Source organism: Tachysurus vachellii, chromosome 10 (genome assembly GCF_030014155.1).
Source record: "Tachysurus vachellii isolate PV-2020 chromosome 10, HZAU_Pvac_v1, whole genome shotgun sequence".
In the NCBI taxonomy this organism is placed as follows: Eukaryota; Metazoa; Chordata; class Actinopteri; order Siluriformes; family Bagridae; genus Tachysurus; species Tachysurus vachellii.
Window position 1 is genome coordinate 9,628,074 of NC_083469.1, and position 25,682 is coordinate 9,653,755.

The 25,682-nt window shown below is 34.1% G+C and overlaps 2 gene segments (V, D, J or C); both read left to right on the top strand.

Annotated features, from left to right (window-relative positions):
- Positions 1-4,211: 4,211 nt before the first annotated feature.
- Positions 4,212-19,851, top strand: LOC132852188 (T-cell receptor beta-2 chain C region-like). The segment is given in 7 exon segments: positions 4,212-4,281; positions 4,435-4,728; positions 13,119-13,166; positions 18,593-18,934; positions 19,039-19,059; positions 19,213-19,316; positions 19,460-19,851. Coding segments are annotated over 7 exon segments (876 nt in total).
- Positions 19,852-20,753: 902 nt separating this feature from the next.
- LOC132852189 (T-cell receptor beta-1 chain C region-like) lies at positions 20,754-25,235 on the top strand. The segment is given in 5 exon segments: positions 20,754-20,968; positions 22,873-23,226; positions 23,650-23,661; positions 24,151-24,248; positions 24,520-25,235. Coding segments are annotated over 4 exon segments (510 nt in total).
- Positions 25,236-25,682: the final 447 nt, after the last annotated feature.

Below are 25,682 nucleotides of genomic sequence, written 5' to 3' on the forward strand. Positions count from 1 at the left end.
ACCCACTTCTAATAGTGTAAAGGAAATGTAAATACTCTATAATGTCAGATTCACTCAGGCTGTGTATCAGAAGGATGTATGGTATTCATGGACACTGTGTTTTCTTCATATTGCTTTTTGGTAGGATGTCTAAAAAATTATTACGTATTATTTAATCACATTGACTTTAGTATATTAAAATGATCTTATAAGTATTCTTATAAGGCTTCATTAGTTCTAGTCAGTGAAACAAGGCATGTTACAATTACTGTAACTGTAGCCATGATGCTAGCAACTTACCAGTAATGTTGTGGTATCAGCAAAAAAGTAGCACAGTTATGGCACTGATTGGATATAATTTTGGACCACTGTGTACTGTGCTGCATATTTACAGACCCGACTTACTAAAATATTAGACACCATTGGTTTGTTATCTGATGAGGTTTAAATTACTTTATGTTAATTTATATGGATATTGTGACTTAACCCCACTATGATTATTTTAGGTTTTGATCTAACTGTTGCTCTTAACAGCTATTTGTATTCATTCAGAAAATGTCCATGGTTTTATTTCAAAGCTGATCTTGAGTAACTTTTTTCTTTAATTCAAATAATAATTATACCTGTTTTTTAATATTTTTTATTTGCATTAGACTTCCATTCAACAGGAATGTTATAGTACAATGTTTCGGTATCTGTACCAAAGCTAAACCATGGATTTGTTGGAATCTAATGGATTTGTATTTATGAAATTTCTAATCTTTTTTTTAATTATTCAGTTTTGTTGCAAGGAATTGTGTTATTATTATTACTAGTAGTAGTAGTATTTTCTCATTGGGTCATGTATCCCAAAATAAAGAGAACATCCTGAATAGAATCATATAATATATAATAAAAGCTACATATGAGAAACAAATCATTTCAAAGAATACAAAATACGGGATAATTATTGAACAGCATGATGTCCAGAGAACTGTTACTACCAATAAATCAAGCCAGCAACAAGCCACATAATCAAATATAAAACCATCTGAGAGATAAGAAAACCATCAGCTGTGGCTAAATCAACTGTAGTATATTCATAAAAAGAAAGAAGTGAACTCAAGAACATCAAAATATCTGAATGACCACAGAATCCAACTGTGGAAGATGAGGTAGAAAATTCTCACTACAGATGGGCAATCACCCAAAGTACACTTTGAAACAGACACAACCCAGCATTTTCTAAGGCAAAGAAGTGGACTACAATGACCAAGTCAGTCACCTGATCCAGCTGAACATGCGATTGCTGAAGACGAAACAGAAGGGAAAACATCAAGAACAAACAGGAACTGCAGTTAATGTTTGGCAGTGCAACACCATGGAGGAAACCCTTTGGCTGGTGATGTCTATGAGTTCCAGACCATCACTGACTGCAAAGCATTCAGTGATTTCACAAGAATGAAAACCCTCTATTTCATATATGATTAGGTTAGTACGTCCTGTAAAAAGTGTGGGACCACAATATGGAAGTGTACCATAAAACTCTACTCTCAAATTAAAGATGAACATCTGCCTATGGATTATAAACTTTCAACTCCAATAAACTGTGGGAAATGACTAAAATAACAATAATTTTGTTAAAATGTTCAAATATTTATATTGTGTGAAAGTAACCAGATTTCATTTATATAAACAGCATCATAATTAATCTAGTAAAAAATGTTACATAACTGAAGGATCAATAATAACATGAGATTATAAATGAATAAAATGTATGTATGTATGTATGTATGTATGTATGTATGTATGTATGTATGTATGTATACCTATTGCCACAGAGAACTAATATTATTAGTTAAGAAAATACCTGCCATAATGCCAGTGCTTTTACCTGTAAAAATGGATTCGTGTATTTCTGCCAAAGTGCTAAAAAAAAAAAAAAAAATTTTAAAAATGAAAAAGTTTGTTTTTAGAGAGATTCATGGGTTATTTGTGGAAATGTAGCATGCTCCGCCCTATGATGTATAAAGGCATGACTGCTACAAAACAATATGAAGTCTGAATTTTCTCACTCTCTCTCTAACAGAAAAATGGTTGCCACTTATGTGCTTTTTGTGTTGTTTATTTTGTTCTTTGGTAAGACATATGTTGAAAATACGTTCATTGACTTCCAGTGATTTTAAATTAAAGTAACAATTTTTACATTTTTCCCCTTTTTTCTTAGCAGGGAGGTCCAACTGTGTAAATGTTCAACAGATCTCATCGCTTTTAGCCAATGAAACAGGCAGTGTAACAATCCAGTGCAGCCATGATGACAGTAACTTACAAGTAATGTTATGGTATCAGCAAAGCAGCCGCACAGTCATGGCACTGATTGGATATACTAATACTGCTACAGGTAAACCAAACTTCGAGGATGGATTTAAAGATCGATTCACACTGAGCAGAAAAACCACGACTGAAGGAAGTCTGACCATCTCTAAGCTCCTCCAGTCAGACTCTGCTGTTTATTACTGTGCAGCCAGTTAGCACGGTGCTGTATATTCCAACAAACACATTACTAAAACCTCAAATACACTGAAACACAAATGCAGCATCTGTTTCAACCTGAGGTTTTTGTTTAATCTGATGAGGTTTTTATTACCATCTGGTGTTTTATAAGGAAATGTTGACAATGAGCTACTGTACACTGATGATTATTACAGCATCTACAATAGTTTTAATTGCTATTTTGGGTCCTTTTCCTTGCATGTTTTGTCTGTGTACAAATCTGTGTAAATTGTAAAGGCTGTGGATTAGTTGGTAGTATTAAAGACTTAAATCTCCATGATCTGTGTATTTCCACTGGCCTCTATTGTATGTGCTAAACTTTTTGATTCTATAGCATCTTCTACTAGAGATTTATAATCTTTAACTAGTTAGATAACCTCTAAAATTTCTTTCTTGTTTCATTTTCAGTGCATCAATTTCCAGACTATATACCTGACTTCCTGGCTGCCACCTGTCATGGGTCAGACTAGCCATTGTGTTTGTTTGTTTTTTCATCCTAATCTGTCTGTTGCCTCACCTAACATCATACTTGTTGCATTTTATTGTATCCTACTTTACATATGTATCCTTTATATTACAACGGTGTGTTTACCTTAAAAATGCTTTTTACTGTATAATTGTGTGGTATCTATTTCTTACCACTAGAGGGAGAATTCTGATCCTGAAAATATATACGTATTCTCTCTAAAATGCAATATAAACTTGACTAAATATTTGACCCTAGCCTCAGAATGGCATTAAATAGAGAGGTTTCTAGACTTGATGTTGTAATATATATTATTGTGTCAATATAGTGAGTTTCATACCTTCACTTTAAAGTAGTTATCAGTTTTGCATTTGTTTTTGTACACTTTAAACTACAGAAACCTCAAATGTCACCTTATGGGTTTCATCATAACATGAGTTTAGTCTGCTTTTCATTCTTCACCCAGTTAAGCCTTTATTAAATCTTCCAACATTATATTATGAAGGATTTATAATGTATAATGTTTAGGAATATGTTATAAAAGCCTATGTGAAGGTATCTATCAAATTCATTCATTCATTCATTCATCTTCAACCGCTTATCCGAACTACCTCGGGTCACGGGGAGCCTGTGCCTATCTCAGGCGTCATCGGGCATCAAAGCAGGATTCACCCTGGACGGAGTGCCAACCCATCGCATATCTATCAAATTAATGCAGATAATATTATAACTTAACAAATATGTTAAAACAGAGAAACAGACCATCGAACCAAGGTATACTATGATAAAATACATGATTAATTCAAATTAAGTGTGATTAAAGACATAAAGATAAAATAGAACTATAAAGATAATCACAAAGGAAATTATTTTGCCAGAGACTGGTTCAGAAGAGAAATAAAAAGAAATGGAATATACTACATACAAAAATGTACAAAGAAGGTGATTGAGAATTAAGATAATATTGCACATGCTATTGCTATTGGTATCATCTACAGTGCACTAAAGATTCACATTCTCTGTCCTAGTTCATTCTAAGAAAGGGATTTATCAAGTGGTGTTGAGACAGATTTTACAATCGAGTACACAACATAAATAGGCTGAAATGAATATTCCTTTATGAACATAGTCAGATCAGTATCATGTCTAAATGTCTAAGCCACCTCCTCTTCATCCATGCAGTACCTGAGTGTGTGACTCTGCTTCTTGGGTGTCTCTGTGCTAAGGATTTTTAGAGAAAAGGAGTGAAGAGCTGATGAAAATGTTCTCACTGGGCATGCTGGTGTTGCTGCTTCTGGGCACTTGTGCGTGTGTGCAAGTTATTTCTTATTTTGTATTTTTAACTGCCTAACAAGTACAGAACTGAATTTTAGACAAATTTAATACTGATTTGTATTTTCAATATATATATATATATATAATTTTCTGTTAAATAAAATTCACTCTTTTTTGCATAGGTGAGGCTTCGGCTGTACAATTGCTCCAGGAAAACTCCTCAGTGATGGCTATTGCTGGGAGTGCCGTTTCCTTTCACTGTGCTATAGAGGCAAAGTTTAGCATGAGCAGCTACACTATGCAGTGGTACAAGCAAATGTATTACGGTGCACCATTTGAGTTCCTGATGATGGAGTATGAACAGGCCACAAAGAAAATGAACGTTGTCCTAAAGAAAGCTGAGAATAAGTTCAGCTTGAACATTTCGCCGTTGACGCTGCAGGACAGTGCCATTTATTACTGTGCTGCCAGACACAGTGAAGCAAAAGTTGAGTTTAGTCTTACAAGAAACCTCACCTGATGATGATGAATTGTAAAGACATTTTAATCAGGAACTTCATGCCGTTTCTAAATGTCAGGTCTCTAGTTGCTCTTGTTTCAACTTCCAAGTGGCAAATTTCTCAATCAGCTAGAATTAGTAATGAGTAGCTATCAGAGACGCGGGGGTAAAAACGGACCCAAATGCAGGACAGCTTAACAGAAACAGGATTTATTAACTTTAAAAAAACACGAAACAGGACAAAGACGAACCAGACAAAGACAACAGAGGATTCCGCCCTGCACAAGGCAACGCGGATCAAATAAATAGACAAGACAATCAGAAACATGAGGAACAGGTGTGCAGAAATAGGCAGGAAGAGACAAGGGTGGGGCTGACACGTGAACAAGAAACATAAACAAAAAGCACATGGCCAAAGTCCGGGCAGAGTCCTGACAGTAGCATTAATTTGTTGGCTTTGTATCTACATTTGTGAGGCTTTTGATATGAAATTAAAGTGTAATTTAAAGTTTGTTAGTAGTCCCTACAGTGGCAGGATGCTCAGCTGTCATTGCTGGGGCCAGATTTGTTTCCCAAGCAGGAAACCAACCCAGCCACTAATGGGTTATCTCTCAGTGCTGGTCCCAAGCCTGGACAAAATAGTAGGGTTGCGTCAGGAAAGGCATCCGGCATATGTATAACATATGTATAATATCTGTTATGCATAAATATGTATTAACGGATGATCCTCTGTGACAACCCTGAACAGGGAACCAGTGAAAGTCTGTCTAATTGTCATATAAATAACCAAACACTGAAAACATTGTAAGAATATGAAATTACTTTATAAATACTGCAAGAACTGCATTTTATTATTTATTAACCTATAAAAAGCCTGTATTTATTACAGAACCCTTTGTGCACATTTGGACTTCATTAAAATGTATTTCTGTTATCCTTTTTCCATTTTTTCTCCAATTTATAACTTATAAATCATTATTTGCTGTATTTAAAATAAACTCCATATCAATGATTTTATGCATTGTGTGTAAGATATATGATTATTATGATTATGAAATTAATATAAAAATGTATCTTGTGCATTTAAAATGCCACTGACATTAGATATAATGTATGTATACGCTGTGTATATACAGAGATATAGAGAATATGAAATATATGACTAATCATGAATGAAGATCCACTGCTGTGTGTTTTCAACAGATTAGTGATGTCATTTCCTGTTGTTGATAAGAACTGCTAAATTGTGAAAGCGAAGCAGAGAAACAGCCCAGCAATCAGTTACCCTCTGCATCTCATGGAGCTGGTGTGTGTCGGGTTTGCCTTGCTCATCATTGCAAGTATGACATTTCTGAATTAAGGACAAAGTTGCAAGATCTGTATTAAAAGAATTTTGAATCATGATTTAAGTGGATGTAACTGAAATTGTATTCTTTCCCCTCACAGGATCTTTACATGGAGTAAAAATTAGTCAAAATCCAACTGTACTTTTAAAGAAAGCTGGTGAATCAGTGGAAATTAAATGTCAGCATGATGACGCCACCCATTACTACATGTACTGGTACAGGCAGAGAAGTTTGGGTGAAATGGACCTGATCACTACGTCTTTAGGGAAAGATATTTCTCAAACAGTTGAACCATTTAACAAGAGTAAATACTCTATGATCCGTACTGAGGTTATGCACTCATCCCTGCAGCTAAAGGAACTAGAAGTGGATGATTCAGCTGTGTACTTCTGTGCATCCAGTAGCACAGTGTTTTAACTGAGCCACACACACGAGCAATAACCTCAGCATTGACACCACTGAAGAGTCACAGCATGCAGCTGATGTATGGAATTAAAGCAGTTTATTTTCTATATTTTTCTATTTTCTTTCTTTATTTTACAGCACAGCCTGGTAGAAATAAACATCCTGTAATTACAAGAAATATAATCAACATAATTAATGAAATGGTGGCTGAACTGATGGCTATAAAATCCTAACTGATTTTACTGTAAGATGTCTATGTGGGTACTAAGAGAACGTTGATGTAATTACAGAGCTATGAAGTGGATTACAGATCATATGCTGACCTCTGCAGGATGAAATGAGGAAATAAGCAAGATTTACAGTAAACTACAGCAAAAAAATTACATTAGCTAATTGAATCGCATGTTCTAAATTTAATAGTTTCTTAGAATATAAGAAAAATCTTAAATTATAATATTGCTGTTAATTGCAGTTACACTGTATACAGTAGACACAGGGTTGAGAAATAATGCAAATTTATAATAGAGAACTTTTCACATAGGGTAAAAACACCATATATTTATTATAATCAAACCATAAACCATATATAAATAAAACTATATTGTAATAATTTTTGTTTATAAAAGTATATATATTTACACATCGACAGCCAAGTGAATTATATATAAATAGCCATTAAAATCATAATAATTAAGTATTAATGTCTTGTTAACTATTAATTATGCAAACAGCGTTACATAGAAACAAAACAAAGCCATAAACCAGGAAACAGGAGCAAGAAACATACAGTATTCATAACTATAAACACAACGACTGAGCGTGAAGTGAGTTTTATACTATATACAATTGCAGTGAACGTGGAACTGAATCCAATTGTGTGCAAAAAGAATGAAGGTGAATGTGAACATGAGAGAGCTTGTGCTGGCTGTAGGGTACTGTAATCATTAGTGGCCATGTTTGTAGACTGCTCTGTGGTTTGGGAGTTGCAGATGGTGGCCGTGTTTGTAGACTGCTACATGTTAACTGATGTAGGAAGCAACGTGACACATTATGATACATTTATACTGTGCTCTTGTTATCTTCTTTTACTTTTGGCTTTTCCCGTTAGGGGTCGCCACAGCGAATCATCTGTTTCCACTTAACTCTATCCTCTGCATCCTCTACTATCACACCAATTAACTTCATGTCCTCTTTAACACATCCATATATCTCCTCTTTGGCCATCCTCTTGACCTCTTACCTGGTAGCTCTCCAACATCTCCAACATCCTTCTACCAATATAACCATCTCCCTCCTCTGTACATGTCCAAACCATCTCAATCTAATCTCTCTGACCTTGTCACCAAAACAGCCAACCTGACCCTCTGATGTTCTCGTTCCTAATCCTGTCCATCCTCGCCACTCCTAAAGCGAACCTCAACATCCTCATCTCTGCTACCTCCATCTCTGCCTCATGTCTTTTCCTCACTGCTACTGTCTCTAACCAATACAGCTAACCCATCCTGACACTTTTCACCTTGGTTAGTTAAGTGACGATTTAAGTTTATATGTCGTCAGTGTTTACAAAGGCAACTGCTTATATTTAAAACAGGCATTCTTGACAGTACAGAAAATCTCGACTCAGTGAATTTTGGAGCTGTAATATAAAGTGATGTTAATAATCTGAAGTCACTGCTGAGAAAATCAATCTATGTATAGAATATGAGGAATATTACCTGATTTTTCTTAACTTAGACACAAACCTGTTTTTAAAAATCCTACAGATGCTTTACTAGAAGTAAGTTTTTTTGTCTGGGGTTTGTTGTAATAGCTCCTTGGTCTTCAGTATTCTGTTTGTTTTGTTGTTTTCTAATATATCTTGGGGCTTTTAACAGGTGGTGATAATAATGAAAACTCTGATAGCACCGTGAAGCAGGGGAAAGGGATGGGAAAGGAAGGAGGGGATTAAGAAAGGAAATCTTAAAAAATAAAAAATAAAAAAAACTTTTTTTGTGCACTTATATTTTTGCTAATATTTGTGGTCCAGCTACATTGTGATTGTGTTTACTTCGTTAGATGTTCAGGATTCAGAGTTTTCTTAAGACACATCTCCAACCCATAGCACATGCGTGATATTCTCCTCCCGTATGCCCCTGGGAGCAGGTTTATTCATACGAAGACTGTATTGAAGCTTAAGCTTGTTTGCAGACCTGATAACTCTATTCAACTAATTATGTGACTTCTGACAGCAACTGATTAATGTATAAAGAAATAACAGCTTCCATATTTGTGTTTTGTTCTAGTTATTTTTTAGCATTTAAGTAGAGGCAGTGGGGTGGCCCATGAGGGTAGAGATGAGAGTTTACATGATATGCAGAATCAAGTTGTAGAGATAAAAATTTGTTTGATGAAATGATAATGCTCAAAAAATATAAGCAAATTTATAATTTTGCAATTTGCTGACTGTGTTGCAAAGCTCTTGTAGTAATATTAAATATTGCACTAGAATAGTTTCTCCCAAGCCTGCATAACATATGCATAGCAGGCATGCTCAGGACAAAAATCCCAATTATGTCCATAACGTGTTCCATGTTTGTTATCCAAGTCCAACAGGTGTATACTTATGCAAACCACGGCATGTTGTCAATATTTCACAGCTTTTTCAGCATCTGTTAGTAAATGAATGTTTGTAATATAAGTCTTCTGTGTCTCCATCTCCTGGTGTAGCTACAATGAAGGTAGCAGTTCCTGCAATAAGTCATACTTTGTTAAGGTTACATGAGGGGGTGGGTGTGTGGGCTATGACACAGGAAGATTTTTTTTTTTTGGATACAGAGCACCTGCTCGATTTCTTGGTACTCACAAATAGCAACATTCAGTTTAGATTACACTGCTTGTTTAAACACCTGACAAAATTATAATAGTGTGCAAAGTGACTGATGAGAAATAACGATAAAGTGAGGTGCGGGAGGGGTAGGGGTGAGAGGCAGAAAACACACTTTTGTTTTTGTTCAATGCTTTAACACCGTGGGGACAGGGGGCCACGATGATACATTTCCATAGAGCCGCCGTACAAAAACCTCCCTGTATTTACTGCTAGTGTCAGTCGATCCGAGAGCAGGAATATGTGCTTTATTTAACATCAATCAAACCTCAGGACTCTGTATTATTTTCAATATGTTGCTTTCATTTATTTTTATTCATTACTGATGATTTTATTTTTTATTTTTGTCATTTTGGAAATGCACATTGTTGCATCACAGCTTTTTATAATTTTTGTAACAAGCCATCACTTATAACTTTGCACCAACGTGTTTTAAAATTGAAAATTATTCTGGATTTATTTTGGATTTTTTCATGTTTTACATTTTGGCATGGATTACTACATAGGACTTGATGCATATTTTGAAGCACTACTTTACAATGTGACACTGGAACTCAAGCATACTTTGGAGATGGAACAAAACTGACTGTTTTAGGTAAGTCCACTAGATTCAAATTTTTATATATAAATTGTGACTATATTGTTCAGGTCTATGTTTATGCATTTTTAAATCTAAAATGTATTTTTACTGAGCCACATCAGCCATAAGCAGGATTATAAATGGAATTAGGCCAGGTTGTTAAAACGTGCGTTAGACAGATCTAAGAAATTTGTTTGCACAAGTGTACTGTGCCAACGCCTATCAAGCATACTTTGGAACTGGAACAAAACTCACAGTTTTAGGTAAGAACGTTTTGGCCTTGTGATTGTCACCATTGCTTAGTTAATGCACATACATGCATTAAATACCAAAGAAAACCTCTTAGCTTTGCTATAATGGGTGAAGAATCTGCCTTGCCAGTGGCTATTATCAAGTTATCAGTAATCTTCTCTATATAATGTACTATTTCAGTTAGCCATAGGAGCACTTAGTAAAAATTAAGTGTTCATATAGTATATATTCAGAGAGTTAAGGAAAGAAATTGCTAGGAAATTTGTTTGCACAAGTGTACAGTACTGTGCCAATGCCAATCCAGCACACTTTGGAACTGGAACGAAACTCACTGTTTTAGGTAAGAATGTTTTGTTCCTGAAATTACAATTACTGTTGGTAATAATGGTAATAATGGTAATAAAAATACTTAATTATTCTAAATGTTAAGATTTAATGAAATGATTTGTGACCATTTCTGTGCTAGTGGATCAAGTCTACTGTATGTAGTTTTTATCTAAAGTGCTGTCTAAACCTTTGGAGCTGTCGATTCAAGCTAGAAACCTTCAAATACAAAGCGAATGTGTGAGAAACTTTGTCAGGCTAAGTCGACAGTATTAGCATTAGAGAGATCTGGGAAATTTGTTCACGCAATCATACTGTGACAGCGGTTATCAAGCATACTTTGGAGATGGAACAAAATTAACAGTTTTAGGTAAGAATGTTTTGAACTTGTAATTATGACCCATCTGAAAATGTAAAATTGCATTGCCAGTCAGAAACCTAAAGTGTTCAACTTTTAGACACTGCAGAAAAATGTTGATTTGTCTTAAAGTTTGAAGACCATTCCATTAAAAGAGTAAGTTTTCAATGTTTTACATTTACAGCTTTAGCAGAAACCAAGATATGTTATTTTATATTATTACTATATAGAAACTTGAGGCAAAGTACAAACAACTATGTAGCATTAGAGATCAGAAAAATTTGTTCGCACAATCATACCGTGATAACCGTGACCAAGCGTACTTTGGAGATGGAACAAAACTCACAGTTTTAGGTAAGAAAGTTTTTGTCTTAAAACTGTAGCAGTCAGGATTTTAGTTAGAGTCAAGGCTACTATTTATTTGAAAAATTTCATCAGCTCAGGTTGACTTGATAGCATTAAAGAGATCAGGGAAATGAGTTAATGCAATCAGGCTGTGACCTACAATGAGCCAGCATACTTTGGAGATGGAACAAAACTCACAGTTTTAGGTAAGAATATACTTAAGTTCTTTGAAAATATGTGAAGAAAAAATAAAACTCTACTTTTCTAATCGTTTGCATAACTGGAATTAAATAAATAGTCATTAGAGCTTGAATCAAGACACTTTTTGACATGACAACCAAATACTGTGCCAATTATGAAGCCTATTTCGGCAGCGGAACAAAGCTGACCGTTCTTGGTAAGTATTGCTTGTGTTTTTTGTTTGAAAAGATTATAGCATTTCTTACTAAAGGAAGCAACAGGTTTATACCATATAAATGAACTCTTTAAGGAATAAGTCTAATCAAGCAATCCATGTAGACTGTACATTTTCTGTATTTAAGTTCATTTAGTCATATGGAAATCCAGTTACTTTGGTGAAAGGACAATAATTGATTGAGATGTAGATGTTTAAGATACAGCCATGAACCTATGTGCTCATATTCAGAAGCACATTTTGGAACAGGCACCAAACTCACCGTTTTAGGTAAGAAAAAAATCCAATCAAAAGGTCGATATTGTGTGTGCTTACTGTATGTCAACATGGCTAGATTGAAGGTCAAAAAAAATCTGCACATTGTGAACATTTTCTAAGTAAATGTGTAAATGTGATGAACAATCCTGCATTCGTTGGCAGTGGAACTAAACTCACAGTCAGAGAATTTTTATTAAACTTGATAAAAGCATGAGTAAAGTTTCCTATAGAACAATCTTAGATACAAAGTTATAAAAGGTTTTTCTTTGCTGGTAATATAAATTATTTGTGTTAAAATTTTGCTCCAGTATCAAAAATGATAGTACAATCTAAAGCACTATAGTCGTAAGTAGACGTTTTTCATTAGCTTAGTGTCAGCGTGATAACTACGATCCTGCTTACTTTGGCAGTGGAACTAAACTGACAGTCAGAGGTGAGAAAGCTTAATTATATATATTTTTTAAGCATGATATATTAAGAATGCAGTTTCATTTAGACAAGGTATAATGTGTCTAGGAAAAGTTTATTCATTTGTGTATCATGTTCATGAAGGTTATTATAGGGAGAAAGATTCTGTATAGATTTGATAAACTTCTTATAAATATATATATTGTATATACCTGATATACATGTGATGCACAAAAGAATTTAAGCAGTAGGCAGATGATGGGTTTCTTTTTGCCACATGATGGTTGGATAATTTCATTAGTTAGCTTGTACACTGTGCCTCTGGAACCAGTCAAGCTTACTTTGGTGGAGGAACCAAATTAACAGTTGTTGGTAAGAAATATGTTACAAGTCATCTGCAATAACTCTGTAATTTTATCAGTGTGTAGCTTTGCTAAAAAAGAGTAACAAAAAAGAGTAGGTCGTAGAAAAAAATCAGTCCTTAAGGAGATTTTCAGTAGCAGTGTATCAGTGTGATAGCAACGACCGAGCTTACTTTGGCAGTGGAACTAAACTGACAGTCAGAGGTGAGAAAGCTTAATTATATATTTTTAAAGCAAGATATATGTATATAATATATAGGATTCAATGTTTTTTGGAAGAGTTATTCAGTTGTGGGACATGTTTAGAAAAGCAGTTATAAGGGCAATGAGCTCCTAAATAGATTTGATAAGAAATACACATGATGTACATGTGCTGCACAAAAGAAATTAAGCAACAGGCAGATGATGGATGGTAATTTCATTAGTGAGCTTGTATGCTGTGCCACTGGAGCCGGTCAACAAGCTTACTTCGGTGGAGGAACCAAGTTAACAGTTCTTGGTAAGAAATATAATATCACTAATAATCAGTTGCAATTACTCTTTAATCTTAGCATGTGTTTAACTTTGCTGTAAAAGGAAGGAAGGATATACAGATGGTAGTGCCTTTTGAGAAAATAGAAAAAATATTCAGTCCTTACGGAGTTTTTCAGTAGCTGAGTGTCAGTGTGACAGGCAACTATCCTGCTTACTTTGGTAGTGGAACCAAACTGACAGTCAGAGGTGAGAAAGCTTATTATATATGCTTAAAGTATGATATATAACAGATGCAGTCTCTCTTAGTCCATTCATTGTGTTTCTGAAGAAGGTTGTTCATTTGAAGTGGACTTTTTAAATCTATAATTAATCAGCTATTCTGAAGATAGATCTTGTTTAGGCCAGCTATGTGTATAAATGTGGCAAACTTTCTAAAAAAAAAAAATACACATGATGTTCACAAAAATAAGCAAACACTAGAAAAACAATAGCTTTTTGGTACATGATGGTTGATTTCATAGGCACGTGATAGTCGATTTCATTAGTGAGCTTGTACGCTGTGCCTCTCAGGGCAATCCAGCTCATTTCGGTGGAGGAACCAAGTTAACAGTCCTTGGTAAGAAATATCATGTTACTAGTTAATTGTGATTGTTATTTAATATAAAAAAAAGTGTTTAGTTTTTCTGATCTGTGGAAAGAAGCAAAGATATACTGTTCATTTAGTACAATTTATTTAGGGCACTGAAAAAATAATGAGTCCTTCAGGAGTTTTTCAGTAGCTTAAGATCAGTGTGACAGGCACCTATCCTGCTGTGTTTGGAAGTGGAACTAAGCTTACAGTAATAGGTGAGAAAGATTCAATAACTCTTTTAAAAAGCATGGTTACTCTTTAATTTTGTTTCTTAAAAAAGCTTTAAAATAATTCTAATAGATCTTGTCTGATTTGCTAAACAAAATGTATCGTTAAAAAGAATGTCTGTCCTCTTTAATTAGATAGAGATGCCATTAGCTTGCAGGTTAAAGTGAGTATGCATGTGAAGAATAATCAAGCATTAGTTAAATGATGGATTGTACAGAGTAACTAGGACATGATGGATAGATAATTTCATTAGTGCGTTAGTACGCTGTGCCTCTGGGGGCCGTGAAGCTCACTTTGGTGAAGGGACCAGGTTAACAGTTCTTGGTAAGAAATATCATGTTTCTAATCAACTATATAATGTTGTAAATTTTGTGTGTTGGGAACCTTTAATGCATTTTGGAAAACAGGGCAAATCTAAAAGGTTTTGTTAATTAAAAAAGCTCAGGCTAGTTTGTTCTAGAAGTTTCTTTCATAAGTGTTCACGTCGTGCTTAACAATCCAGCTTACTTTGGTGACGGGACAAAACTAACGGTTCTTGGTAAGAAATATGAATCTTTTCTTTAGATTTACTAGACTAAAGGTGCTTGAACTATAATTGGTTTAATTCAAATGTCAGATGTTAATAATACTGCAATATCGAGAGTAATCCTTCAAGCTGAAGCACAGACATTAAAGATACAGCTTTAAATCTCTGTGCTTTGGTTCGCAAGCATATTTTGGAGAAGGCACCAAACTCACTGTTTTAGGTAATAAAAAAATGCTCATATTTATACTAAATGTCATCTTAAGAGCTTAGAAATGATGTAGTTATATAATAGTAGAGCTACATTGAGGTTCACATTCGTTATGCACAAAAAGAGTGGAGGTTTTTCAGTAGCTCAGTGTCAGTGTGACGACGACAGATCCTGCATACTTTGGCAGTGGAACTAAACTCACAGTTCTAGGTGAGAAAATATGATTTCTTCCTTAATTAATGTTTTATTTGATTTGTGAGGGAAATGTTATAGTAAAGGTTCTGTAGAAAAAGTGTAAATAGTTCAGAGTTGGTATCCATTCAAGCCTAAGTTCTACAGGCTGTTTTAATGTTACTGCTGTTCATTGTGAACACTCAGCCTGCACACTTTGGCCAGGGGACTAAACTCACAGTTCTAGGTAAGCTTTCTGTTTTATTCTATTGTTGAATTCGTAATTGTAATTGCTCTTGGGCAGTTTGATGCTAACTTACCATTCTTGGTTAGAAATATCAGTTCTCTCTATGAATGTCTTGAGCTAATAAAACTTTAAGTGTGCAAGAAGTACATAGCAAGTTTGTTGTATGTTTAAGTGCAAAACTAAGCAAAGTGTAGATGTTAAAGATACAGCTTTGAAACTCTGTGGTCTAGTTTGCAAGCATATTTTGGAACAGGCACCAAACTCACTGTTTTAGGTAAGGAAAAAAAAATTATGACATATTTTATTTTAATTTTGTAATAGGAAAGCTTTATTTGTTTTGCCAAAATGTGTAAGGGTTTTTTAGTTGCTTAGTGTCAGTGTGACAGGCTACAATCAAGCATACTTTGGCAGTGGAACTAAACTTACAGTAAGAGGTGAGAAAGTTTAAATCAGTGATTTAAATATTTCTGGGGTTTCTTGAAAGGGATTATTTGCTTAACTTAGATATTAATACATAATGACTATGTAGATGAAACATGATAATAAAAGACATTCTGGTCTCCTTTTGGATAGATGAGGAATGAATAATAGACATCAGTGGCAAAAAAGATTGATGATGCACTAAAATAAATAAACAATAGGCAAATAGTTGATTGGAGTATTTGGAACACAATACCTGGTTGAATTCGTTAGTGAGCTATTAGTGTATGCTGTGTCTCTGGGAGCCTTCAAGCTTACTTTGGTGGAGGGACCAAGTTAACAGTCCTTGGTAAGAATATCATGCTACTAATATCTACTAATCACTGTTTACTATGCTAACCACTCAACTCTGGTGATCCCTAATGGATTGTATAATGATGTGATATTGATTTGTAATTCTTTACATCTGAAAAACTGATGTTGTGATTCAATACAGTCTGTTGTAGTTTCAGTGCAAACTTTTTTGCCTCTCTTCTAACTGTATTTCTACAAGTAAACAAGTACAAACTGCTACAAGTACAAATTAACTGCCCTTTAAAATCCTGATTGCTGGCATGTAGCAGATCATGAGGCTAGTGCAGGTTTTATCTATAGCATGATATCAGTGTGAACTACAACAACCCAGCATACTTTGGCAGTGGCACCAGACTCACAGTAATAGGTGAGAAATTCACTATTATTTTTTAAAAATAGTACCTTTCAACATTAGGGTTTTTTTTGTTGTTGTTAATACTTTATACTACTTTATACTAATACTAACTTTTACAGCATTCTGTAAGGAATGAATATGTTGGAATCAGGCATTTTGTGAATTAACGTTTTTATATCATACTTTATAGGATGATTAATTGAATTATTTAAGGCACTTTAGTGGTACTATTTTAAAGAACCATTTGGATTAAAGAGTAGTGTAGATGGATAAAATAGACTACTAGGTCTAAGAATCTATGAGCATCAGGTTATTTTAGTCTTACTGAAATTCAATGTGAACAACCAGCCTGCACACTTTGGCCAAGGAACCAAACTCACTGTTCTTGGTAAGGTAAAGCTTATCTGTTTGATTCAAACATTGCAATAACTTTTAGACACCTTTATGTTATGTCAGAGAAGATGGTAAATACCTGAACCAGTAAGTTAAATCTGTAAAATAGTAGTAGTACAACAATGACCAAAAATCACTGTAAATGTTCTTTTTTTTTTGTATGTAATGCACACAATACCTGAGAACTAAGCTCTGTTTATCAATGTCTATAATAAATGCATAATATATGTAAAAGCTTGAAGGCAGTTATGCTAGAAGATTTGTTTAAGAGAGTTTGTACAGAAGACTTTCAAGAGCATTGTAGTTTCGTAGAAAATTGCTTGTGGTTTCCTGCCAAGGAGTCAGTTAGGTTCAACTGTTACATCAGATGATAATCCAAAAAAAAGTACAATGCATCAAAAAACATAACGCATTGTTCATTAGGTGATTTTTATCATCTACATATTTTTATTCGGCTAGCTTTAATTAGAGAAGTAGCAATAATCAATGTAATTCTTTATTATGAATTTGTAAAGTTGTTATTTTTAGGTTAAACAGTGCATTGTTTGGGGCAATAATGTCCATATCAACGCCTATCCTATTTGATGTAACTCATCTCTCACAGTTTCAGCATTTACTACTACAGAGAACATAGGACATGCCTTACTGTATTTTATGCTTTTTAATACATTTATTTTGACGTTTTGTATAACCATTTCAAAATATTAGCTTGATGTAAAGCTGTCTCCATATTTCAACTATGGAGAGGATTATTTAGATATGAACTGTTGTTTTTTTTTTAAATCAGTTCTAATATTATAATTATTTTTCTGTCAGAATTTTTAGTTGTGTCTGTATGAACAGCATATTGTATTATATTCCCTTAAATAAAACGATTCTGAACAGACACCTTCTTTAGTATAAATAAACTGCAAAAAAAGCAATTTCAGGCAGGAACCATAAAAAAGGTGATAAAAGTTCTTGATACTTCATACTTCTTGGTTTCTTTGTTTGTATCGTAGGAGGCTATTTGATTGCAGCATATTAAATATGGAAATGCTGATATTCCAATGTGTAGATGTATTTGTGAATAATTGTGGAAATAAAAGGTGTAAGAAAAAGAACCAGATTGAAATACAAAACTAAAGATTAGATTAGTTATAATGCAGACAGTATTTATTATAAGGTGCAAAAAAAATTATAATAATAATAATCACTTTTTTGTTTATTAAGAATATTCATAAATAACTATTAAAAAGTGGACAAAACAAAAGCATGTCCGACCAAAGCCTTTAAAAATGCTGTGATTAGTAATTTTTCATACTGGGGCATGTAGGTTTTTATAAACACAGAGCAGATAACATCACCTAAATGGCCATAAACCGTGACCGTATCAGTCAGTATATTTGTCTCATATTTTTGTTTACGTAATTGAGTATACTATACTACTGGACAAAGGAGGTAGTGGACAAATTTGTTTATTTCAAATCAACAGCTCTTTTAGTCAGTATGTGACACATCACATCTATAAAGCACATTTCACATTCATAACCATTTTTTTCTTACTGGTGTATTACCATATTTTCAATTCTACACTTTTTGTGTTTATTCAAGTATATTTCTTGTTATACTGTATACAAAATGTGCAAAATGTGTATTCTCACAAAAAACTTGTCTTCATATTGTTGATAAATTGCTTTTTATTTTAAACATTCATCATCAACATCAATATTGAGAGTTTGCAAGATTTTCTTGGTAAATTACAACATATGCAAATTGCCTCATTGATCCTAGGCTTGTATTTACTGTGAAAAAAATTGTGTTAGTCAAAGTGAGTGCAAATGTCATAACCATAATGCTGGAACTTAATAATATTTATGTCTTAAACCATAAACCTTTATACTGACAACCACAAATGTTAAATTTTTTGTATTTTCAGACAAAAACATTCAAATCACAGAGCCAGCTGTCAAGGTGCTAGATGTTTCAGAGAATGAAGTGTGTACAAAGACAAACGTCACACTGGTTTGTGTGGCTGAAAAATTTTATCCTGACCATGTGTCTGTGTCCTGGTCTGTTGATGGAGATAAACGTACCACTGATGTGAGCACAGACGAAGCTGCCATCCAAAATGATGAAACAAAATTCTACAGCATCTCCAGCAGACTGAACATCAATTACAAAGATGAGTGGACTAAAGGCAAAACGTTCACCTGTACTGTCAGTTTCTTCAATGAGAAAAACTACACAGAACACAGTGACTCCTTAACAGGACCAAAACGTATTATTATTATTATTATTATTATTATTATTATTATTATTATTATTATATAGTCTTAAGACTAACATGTTTACAATTTTGTTTGTTTGTTTGTTTGTTTCAAGTTGGTGGTGAGGAATTAGTCGGTAAGATATTTTACTGCAATTCATGGCATACTCTACATCCAATATTGAGACAAGCTAAAATGCTGCTCTTTATTTAAATACATGCATTATTTCAAATGCTTTTGAAAATATTACATTTACATTTCAATTTTTTCCACTTTTGTCTGATTTTAGAAAAATATATTAAATCAGCGAATGTAACTATGCTGGCCTATGGCATGTTCATTGGCAAGAGCATTGCATACGGCTTATTCATCCTGTACGTCATCAAGAGACAGGTAAAGAGCCTCCATCATTGCTATCATGTTTACCTTTATAATGTTGCTGTCCACAAATTACACTAAATATATGTGCAAATACTATTAATGGCTTAACTTGAAAGCAGTCGTGTTGAAATAAAGTCTAATTTTCTGTTGCACAGGGTTTTATTTCAAAGTAAAGGCAATGTGACTGATGTGGGCATGATGGAGAACTGCAATGTGGTCACATGACAGAGGAGGACTTTTACACCGTTTATACCAATAATCTAACAGTTAGTTCAGATATAAGCTCTGTGTTTAAAGATTTTCGCTTTGCTAATTCTGCAATACATTCAATTTATTTTTCTTTTCTTCTGCTTGGTTTGATTAAATTTATACATATTTGAATAGATTTTTATTATAAACATTTTTACTCTGCATTTATTCTTTCACTTGATGTATAAAACAAGAATTTCTTATGACTGTCTACATTATTCAGGCTTGCTTGAAATGTTTCATAATGATGATTTCTGTATCATAAAATGTATTAAAATAAAACATGTGATTATGACTATGTACATTCATGAAACTGATGCTTTTCACACATGATTACATGAGTAATGTGTGATCACATTTGAAAAACAAAATGTTTTGTTGACTGTGTCCTACATAATATTCATGTTTTATCTTCAGTAAGCGCGTTAACGTGGTCATGGTGAGCCAGGCCTGGTAACTCAGTAACAACAAAGAAGGAGAATTCAGCTAGAATGACACCCCAGGGCATTACAGGGCACCATTTACACACACATTCATATCAAGTGGTAATTTAGAACAGCCAATCCACTTACCTGCATGGTTTTGCATAATGGAAAATATTTGAGAATAAAAAGGAAATGCACTTATGCTTGTGGAAAAAAGCCAAAATTCTTAACTTAAGGCAGCAACTTGATGTGTGCAACTTCCTTCCATCCATCCATCCATCCATCCATCCATCCATCCAGTTTCTGTACAAATTATCTTACACAGGGTTGCACAGAACCTGGAGTCTATCCCAGGGACTTGGGCATAAGGCAGGGGACACAAAGGACGGGGCGCCAACCCATAACAGGGCATAATCACACACATTCACACCTTACATACAATTTAGAGATGTCAATCAGCCTACAAGGCATGTCTTGATCTGGAAGAGGAAGCCAGAGTACCTGGAAGAAACCCATAAAACAGAGCATACACCAAGCACATTTTTGAGAATCTTTACATCTTTTACATCTACTTCTTACATATTTGTGTCCAACATATTAAAGATTAAATCTTGAAAATTACTGATGAATTATGTCTACAATTCACATTTAAATTTTATTTAACAGCAACAGCAATCACTGACAAACAGCCATGATGGACCATGCTATAAATAAAGCTCCAATCCCTAAAGACGGCTTATTAAAATAAATGAAAAACATTTTTCACAAATCAGACCTAGCAGATATTGTACCATTCTGAAAGTTATGAGAGGCCCCTCATAGGTTATACAGAGGAAAGCTTTGTCTTTTCCAGTCTCTAATAGACGAGGGGCCTCAAACACTGATAGCCATCAGTGCCTTTAAGATGTTGCAGTTTATGTCAGGCCTTGTGTCAGTGTGACAGTTTTGCTGATTTGAAATTTGGACCGGGGACGAGAGTAACAGTTCTAGGTGAGTAAGTTGAGTAAAAACCTCAAAGGATTATCATTGTATTCTTCATTGTCCTCTTGTATTCCCATGTGCTAATGGTATTTACCTAGTCATAGTCAGAGTAATAAAGTCACTTTGATCGTCAGTTCAACAACCTTACTTGTGTCTTCATTTTAAAGTTTAATAGATTCACGAATTAAAAAAGAGTTTTCATGGCTTCCTACAGCATATACCATCTCTCAAAAATCTATCTATGATATAGATATCATGTACAACTTCGACAATGTGCTGTACATTATTTGTATCTCTATTGGAAAACTAGTGATCAGCTATGTGATAAAATCTACTGCTAAAAACAAGTTAAAGTAAGTTTGGTTCTGTCATGAGTTAAATCAATGTCTGTTAGTTCCATGAAATTGGAATTTGTAACAGGGACCTGGGTAAGTTAACTACTGCGTTACTATTTCATAAATTCAGTGATTATTTACCAAGTACTCTTTATACAATTCATGTTCACAATGTACAAAATGTAGTTGATTTGTGTAGTACTAGAATATTTTTTAAACATTTTATACCAACAAAATAATCTGTTCAAGCTGATAGGTAAAGTTTAGTAGCTCTACACCACCCAAATATGCATATAAAAGCATTCAGTAAAACATTGTGAGTTAAGTACTACTATACTTCTTTAGGTTAAAAAATTAGCAATAAGCAAGATATTAATACAATTCGAGCTATTCAAGATTTTTTTTGTTCTACATTTCATGATGCAATTTATCTTTATTAATATTGTCAGCAGTCATGACTAATGAATGAATTATTGCTATTAATTGCTATTCATATACAATACAGTTTATTGATTTTGCATTACACTGAAGACTTTTGTGTTTAAGATCAAAAGATTAATATCAGAATATCAGCTTTACTTTCCTTGTATTTAGAAATAGATGTGTTACATCAGCAACCTAGAACATGGCACATAGTCTTAAAGTAAATTCAGGTAAATAACACTTAATTTTTGGTTGCATATCTCTTGCTTGCAATAACTGGATCTAGCCAGAGAACCCATGTCACCCCCAAATATAACACAGCTTATTTAAGTTGTTTTTTTGTTCAGACTCCTCTACAGGGGTTATACTCATTTGTGTTAGTCTGGTGATTGAGTTGCCCAGTTTAAAATCATGAACTGTTTTCCCTGATAAAGTCCTCTGTTGTGTTGTGTTTTGGGTCATTGTTTTGCTGCATGATGAAGTTCCTCAAACTTAGATACACATTTCTCTGTAAGTAATCAAATCAAATTATTCAGTAGACTTATGCTGTTACCATCATAAATTACATCATCCATAAAGATTTGTGAGCCTGTTCCAGAGGCCGCCGTGCATGCCCAGGGTATGAGACTATCTCCATTGTGTTTGACCAATGTTTCCCAATGTTCCTGTCATTAACTGCTGTTGTTACCCTTGGCCAATCTGTACAGATTTTGGTTGTAATTACGCCAGTGGTTTCTTTTTCAAGATATTCCAAATTGTTGATTGGGCTTTGCAAATGGTTTTGAGAGAGATTTTCCCTCCTTTCTTAACTTCATGTTGGTTTATCCTTAAGAAACCCAGGGATCAAACCTAGTTTAGTGACTATCGTGACTTACCTGGGCAACCAGAAACATGTCAGTCACATGTTCTAATAATTCTGGTCAGGAAATGAAAGCTGAAATTCTTATCAATCATCTGATATTCATTAAATGTTGATTTCAAACCCAATGCTTTTAGTGTATACTTAAAATAAAAGAACTGACCTTGTTGTTTCAATACTTTTGGAGGGTGTTGTATGCCTTAGGCATTTTTGAAAAAATAAGTAACATGTTAATATATGGCTTGGTTTTGGACTTTAATTTTTATTTAGTCTAAACCTTTTTTCTTTCTTCTAAGAGCCCAACATGACCATCACCCCTCCAACTGTAACCTTGATGCCACCTTCTCCAAAAGAACTCTGCAATGCACAGGGAAGAAAAGGCAAAGTAACTTTGGTCTGCTTAGCCACACATTTTTATCCCGATCATGTTAGCATTGTTTGGCAAGTAAATGAACTAGAGAGAAATAATAGTGTTGCAACCGACCATATAGCACAACAAAATATAAACACAAGGTTTTACAGTATGTCCAGCAGATTGCGTGTCAATCATGCTGAGTGGACCAACGTCAAAAACAAATTCAGTTGCATCATTTCTTTCTACAATGGAAGTGAATACGAGAAGATTCAAACCCACATCACATATTCACCAGGTAAAAAATAAATACAGTATGTATATAAAATAACCATGAGACATAAAGGTTCTCGATTCAGAAACACCTGGAGGTTCCATGACTGTGCTAAAAAAATTTGCCATTGGGTAACTCTTACAAATTAAACATAAGAAAATAGGAAAACATCTTATGCAACAACATCTCTTTTTTTCTGACAATTGTCTGTATTACAATCTTAAATGAGAAACATTGTTAAAAGTACTGGTGAGGAAAAAATGTAATGTTCCCTTAACACAGTTAACACATCCACTGTTGTGGTGTAGATTCAGTTATATTAGGGCAAAAATTGAAGGCCAGTAGCAACCCAGTCATGGAGCTGAGAACCCATAGTTCTGTTTCTTAAATACTTGGTCCAGTGTGAGATGCATTTATTTATGTTGTTTTACTTTCTTTGTTTTTCAGGGAAAATACCAGGTGAGTTGAAATGGATTTCCAGGCTATTTTTGGATAATAATAATGTATATTGGGGGCACGGTGGCTTAATGGTTAGCACGTTCGCCTCACACCTCCAGGGTCGGGGTTTGATTCCTGCCTCCGCCTTGTGTGTGTGGAATTTGCATGTTCTCCAAAGACATGCATGGTAGGTTGATTGGCATCTCTGGAAAATTGTCCCTAGTGTGTGATTGCGTGAGTGAATGAGTGTGTGTGTGTGTGTGTGCCCTGCGATGGGTTGGCACTCCGTCCAGGTTGTATCCTGCTTTGATGCCCGATGATGCCTGAGATAGGCACAGGCTCCCCGTGACCCGAGGTAGTTCGGATAAGCGGTAGAAGATGAATGAATGAATAATGTATATTATGAATGTACATTAAAGTGGAAAGCAGCATTGATTCTAAATGTTTTTGCTGTTGATGTTGTTTTTTTTTCTGGTAATAAAACTGATATTTGCCTTTCTGTGATTTTAGTGAGGGTGTATCTCATGGTGAAATTTGGCTACATGATTTTTATTAGCAAAAGTCTGCTGTATGCTGTATTTGTCAGCATTTTGGTGTGGATGTGCAAGGTACAAATTTACATAAAGTCACAATGTTGCCTTTATAATAAATTGTATACACATACTTTACTTACACATAACCTACCATCTAGCCACATTGACTGTAGTATGCTTCTAGTATGAATCAATGTACCAATGTTTATAGAATACTTTTAAATGGTTATCAAAGTATCATAATGTATTATAACCCTTAAGGGTAATAATACAGTTGCAGAAAATTGTTTTGATTTTGCTTGTTTAGATTATGGTATTTAATTAAGGATATATATCTTTCCTGCAGGCTTCAAAAGAGAAGACAGTGATGACAGAAAATGGAGACATCATGATGAACTAAGTAATATTTAGCAAATTTGCCTATAAAACTACCAAACGGTCACAAAAATGTTAGCTAATGTACATATTTGCATTATGCAGCTTTAAAAGATTTGATTTTAGATCATTAGTGATAAGTCTGCTAATTACAAGTATGCTAATATATCCTTTGTGGCTGTACAACCATACTATGTAGTCTTTCATTGTTTGCTGTACAATTCTTACCTTGCAATATAATTTTCCCTTAACGTCGCTTAGCAGATTATTTGCTATAGAAGAAACCATGAACGGAAGTAATTAACGGCTATGTTTGATCTTCAAGTCTGTCGTGTTGAACACATTATTTAATGATTGCAGTTGATAACTGGCTTAAAAAGTAAAAGTTCTGAACTGAGGCACTATTACATAGTTTTTCTTAGTTAATCATTGTTAGGAACCGTAGAGTCATTTTTGCAAATTTATATAGAATTAGTTTTAGTCATTGATTCCGTAAACAGCAGTAACTGTTAGTTAACATTTAAAAAAACGTTGATTAATACACGTGTTATCTTACTGTGTTACTTGTATAACCATTACAATTTGTTGATATTATCTCATGCAATAAGTAACGTCAGGGAAAGTAAGTGAACCTTAATGTACATATGTTTCTTACTTTCAAGAGAACAATAAAGTAACTAAAGCTGCTCTCTGCCCACATTTTCTTTCTTCTATTGTGCTGCTCACATATACTGTAAATGAGTTTTTATGAAAAAATTGTTGCACAGAATAATGGCTTCTCAGAAACAGCATTTCTTCTAAACTCTGTATTTCTCCATTGGAAAGTCTGCAGATTTGAAACTGTGTGTTCCATGGGTCATATCTGAATTTTCCAGTTCAGAGATTATTAATGCTGCTTGATTAGTACATATTCACGGTGAATGACTAATGGAAATGTATAATTCCAGCTATATTAAAACACATCAAAACAAGTATGTATATGTGAAAATCTTTTTTTTTTTACACTGAAATGGCCTTTTGACAAAATAATATGCATAGCGATTTTTTTTTAATACCAAAAAGCACCACTAAAGATAAAACGGTTTGTTTGTACATGAGCTGTTATTTTTATTTACTTATCGTAAAATTTAGGAT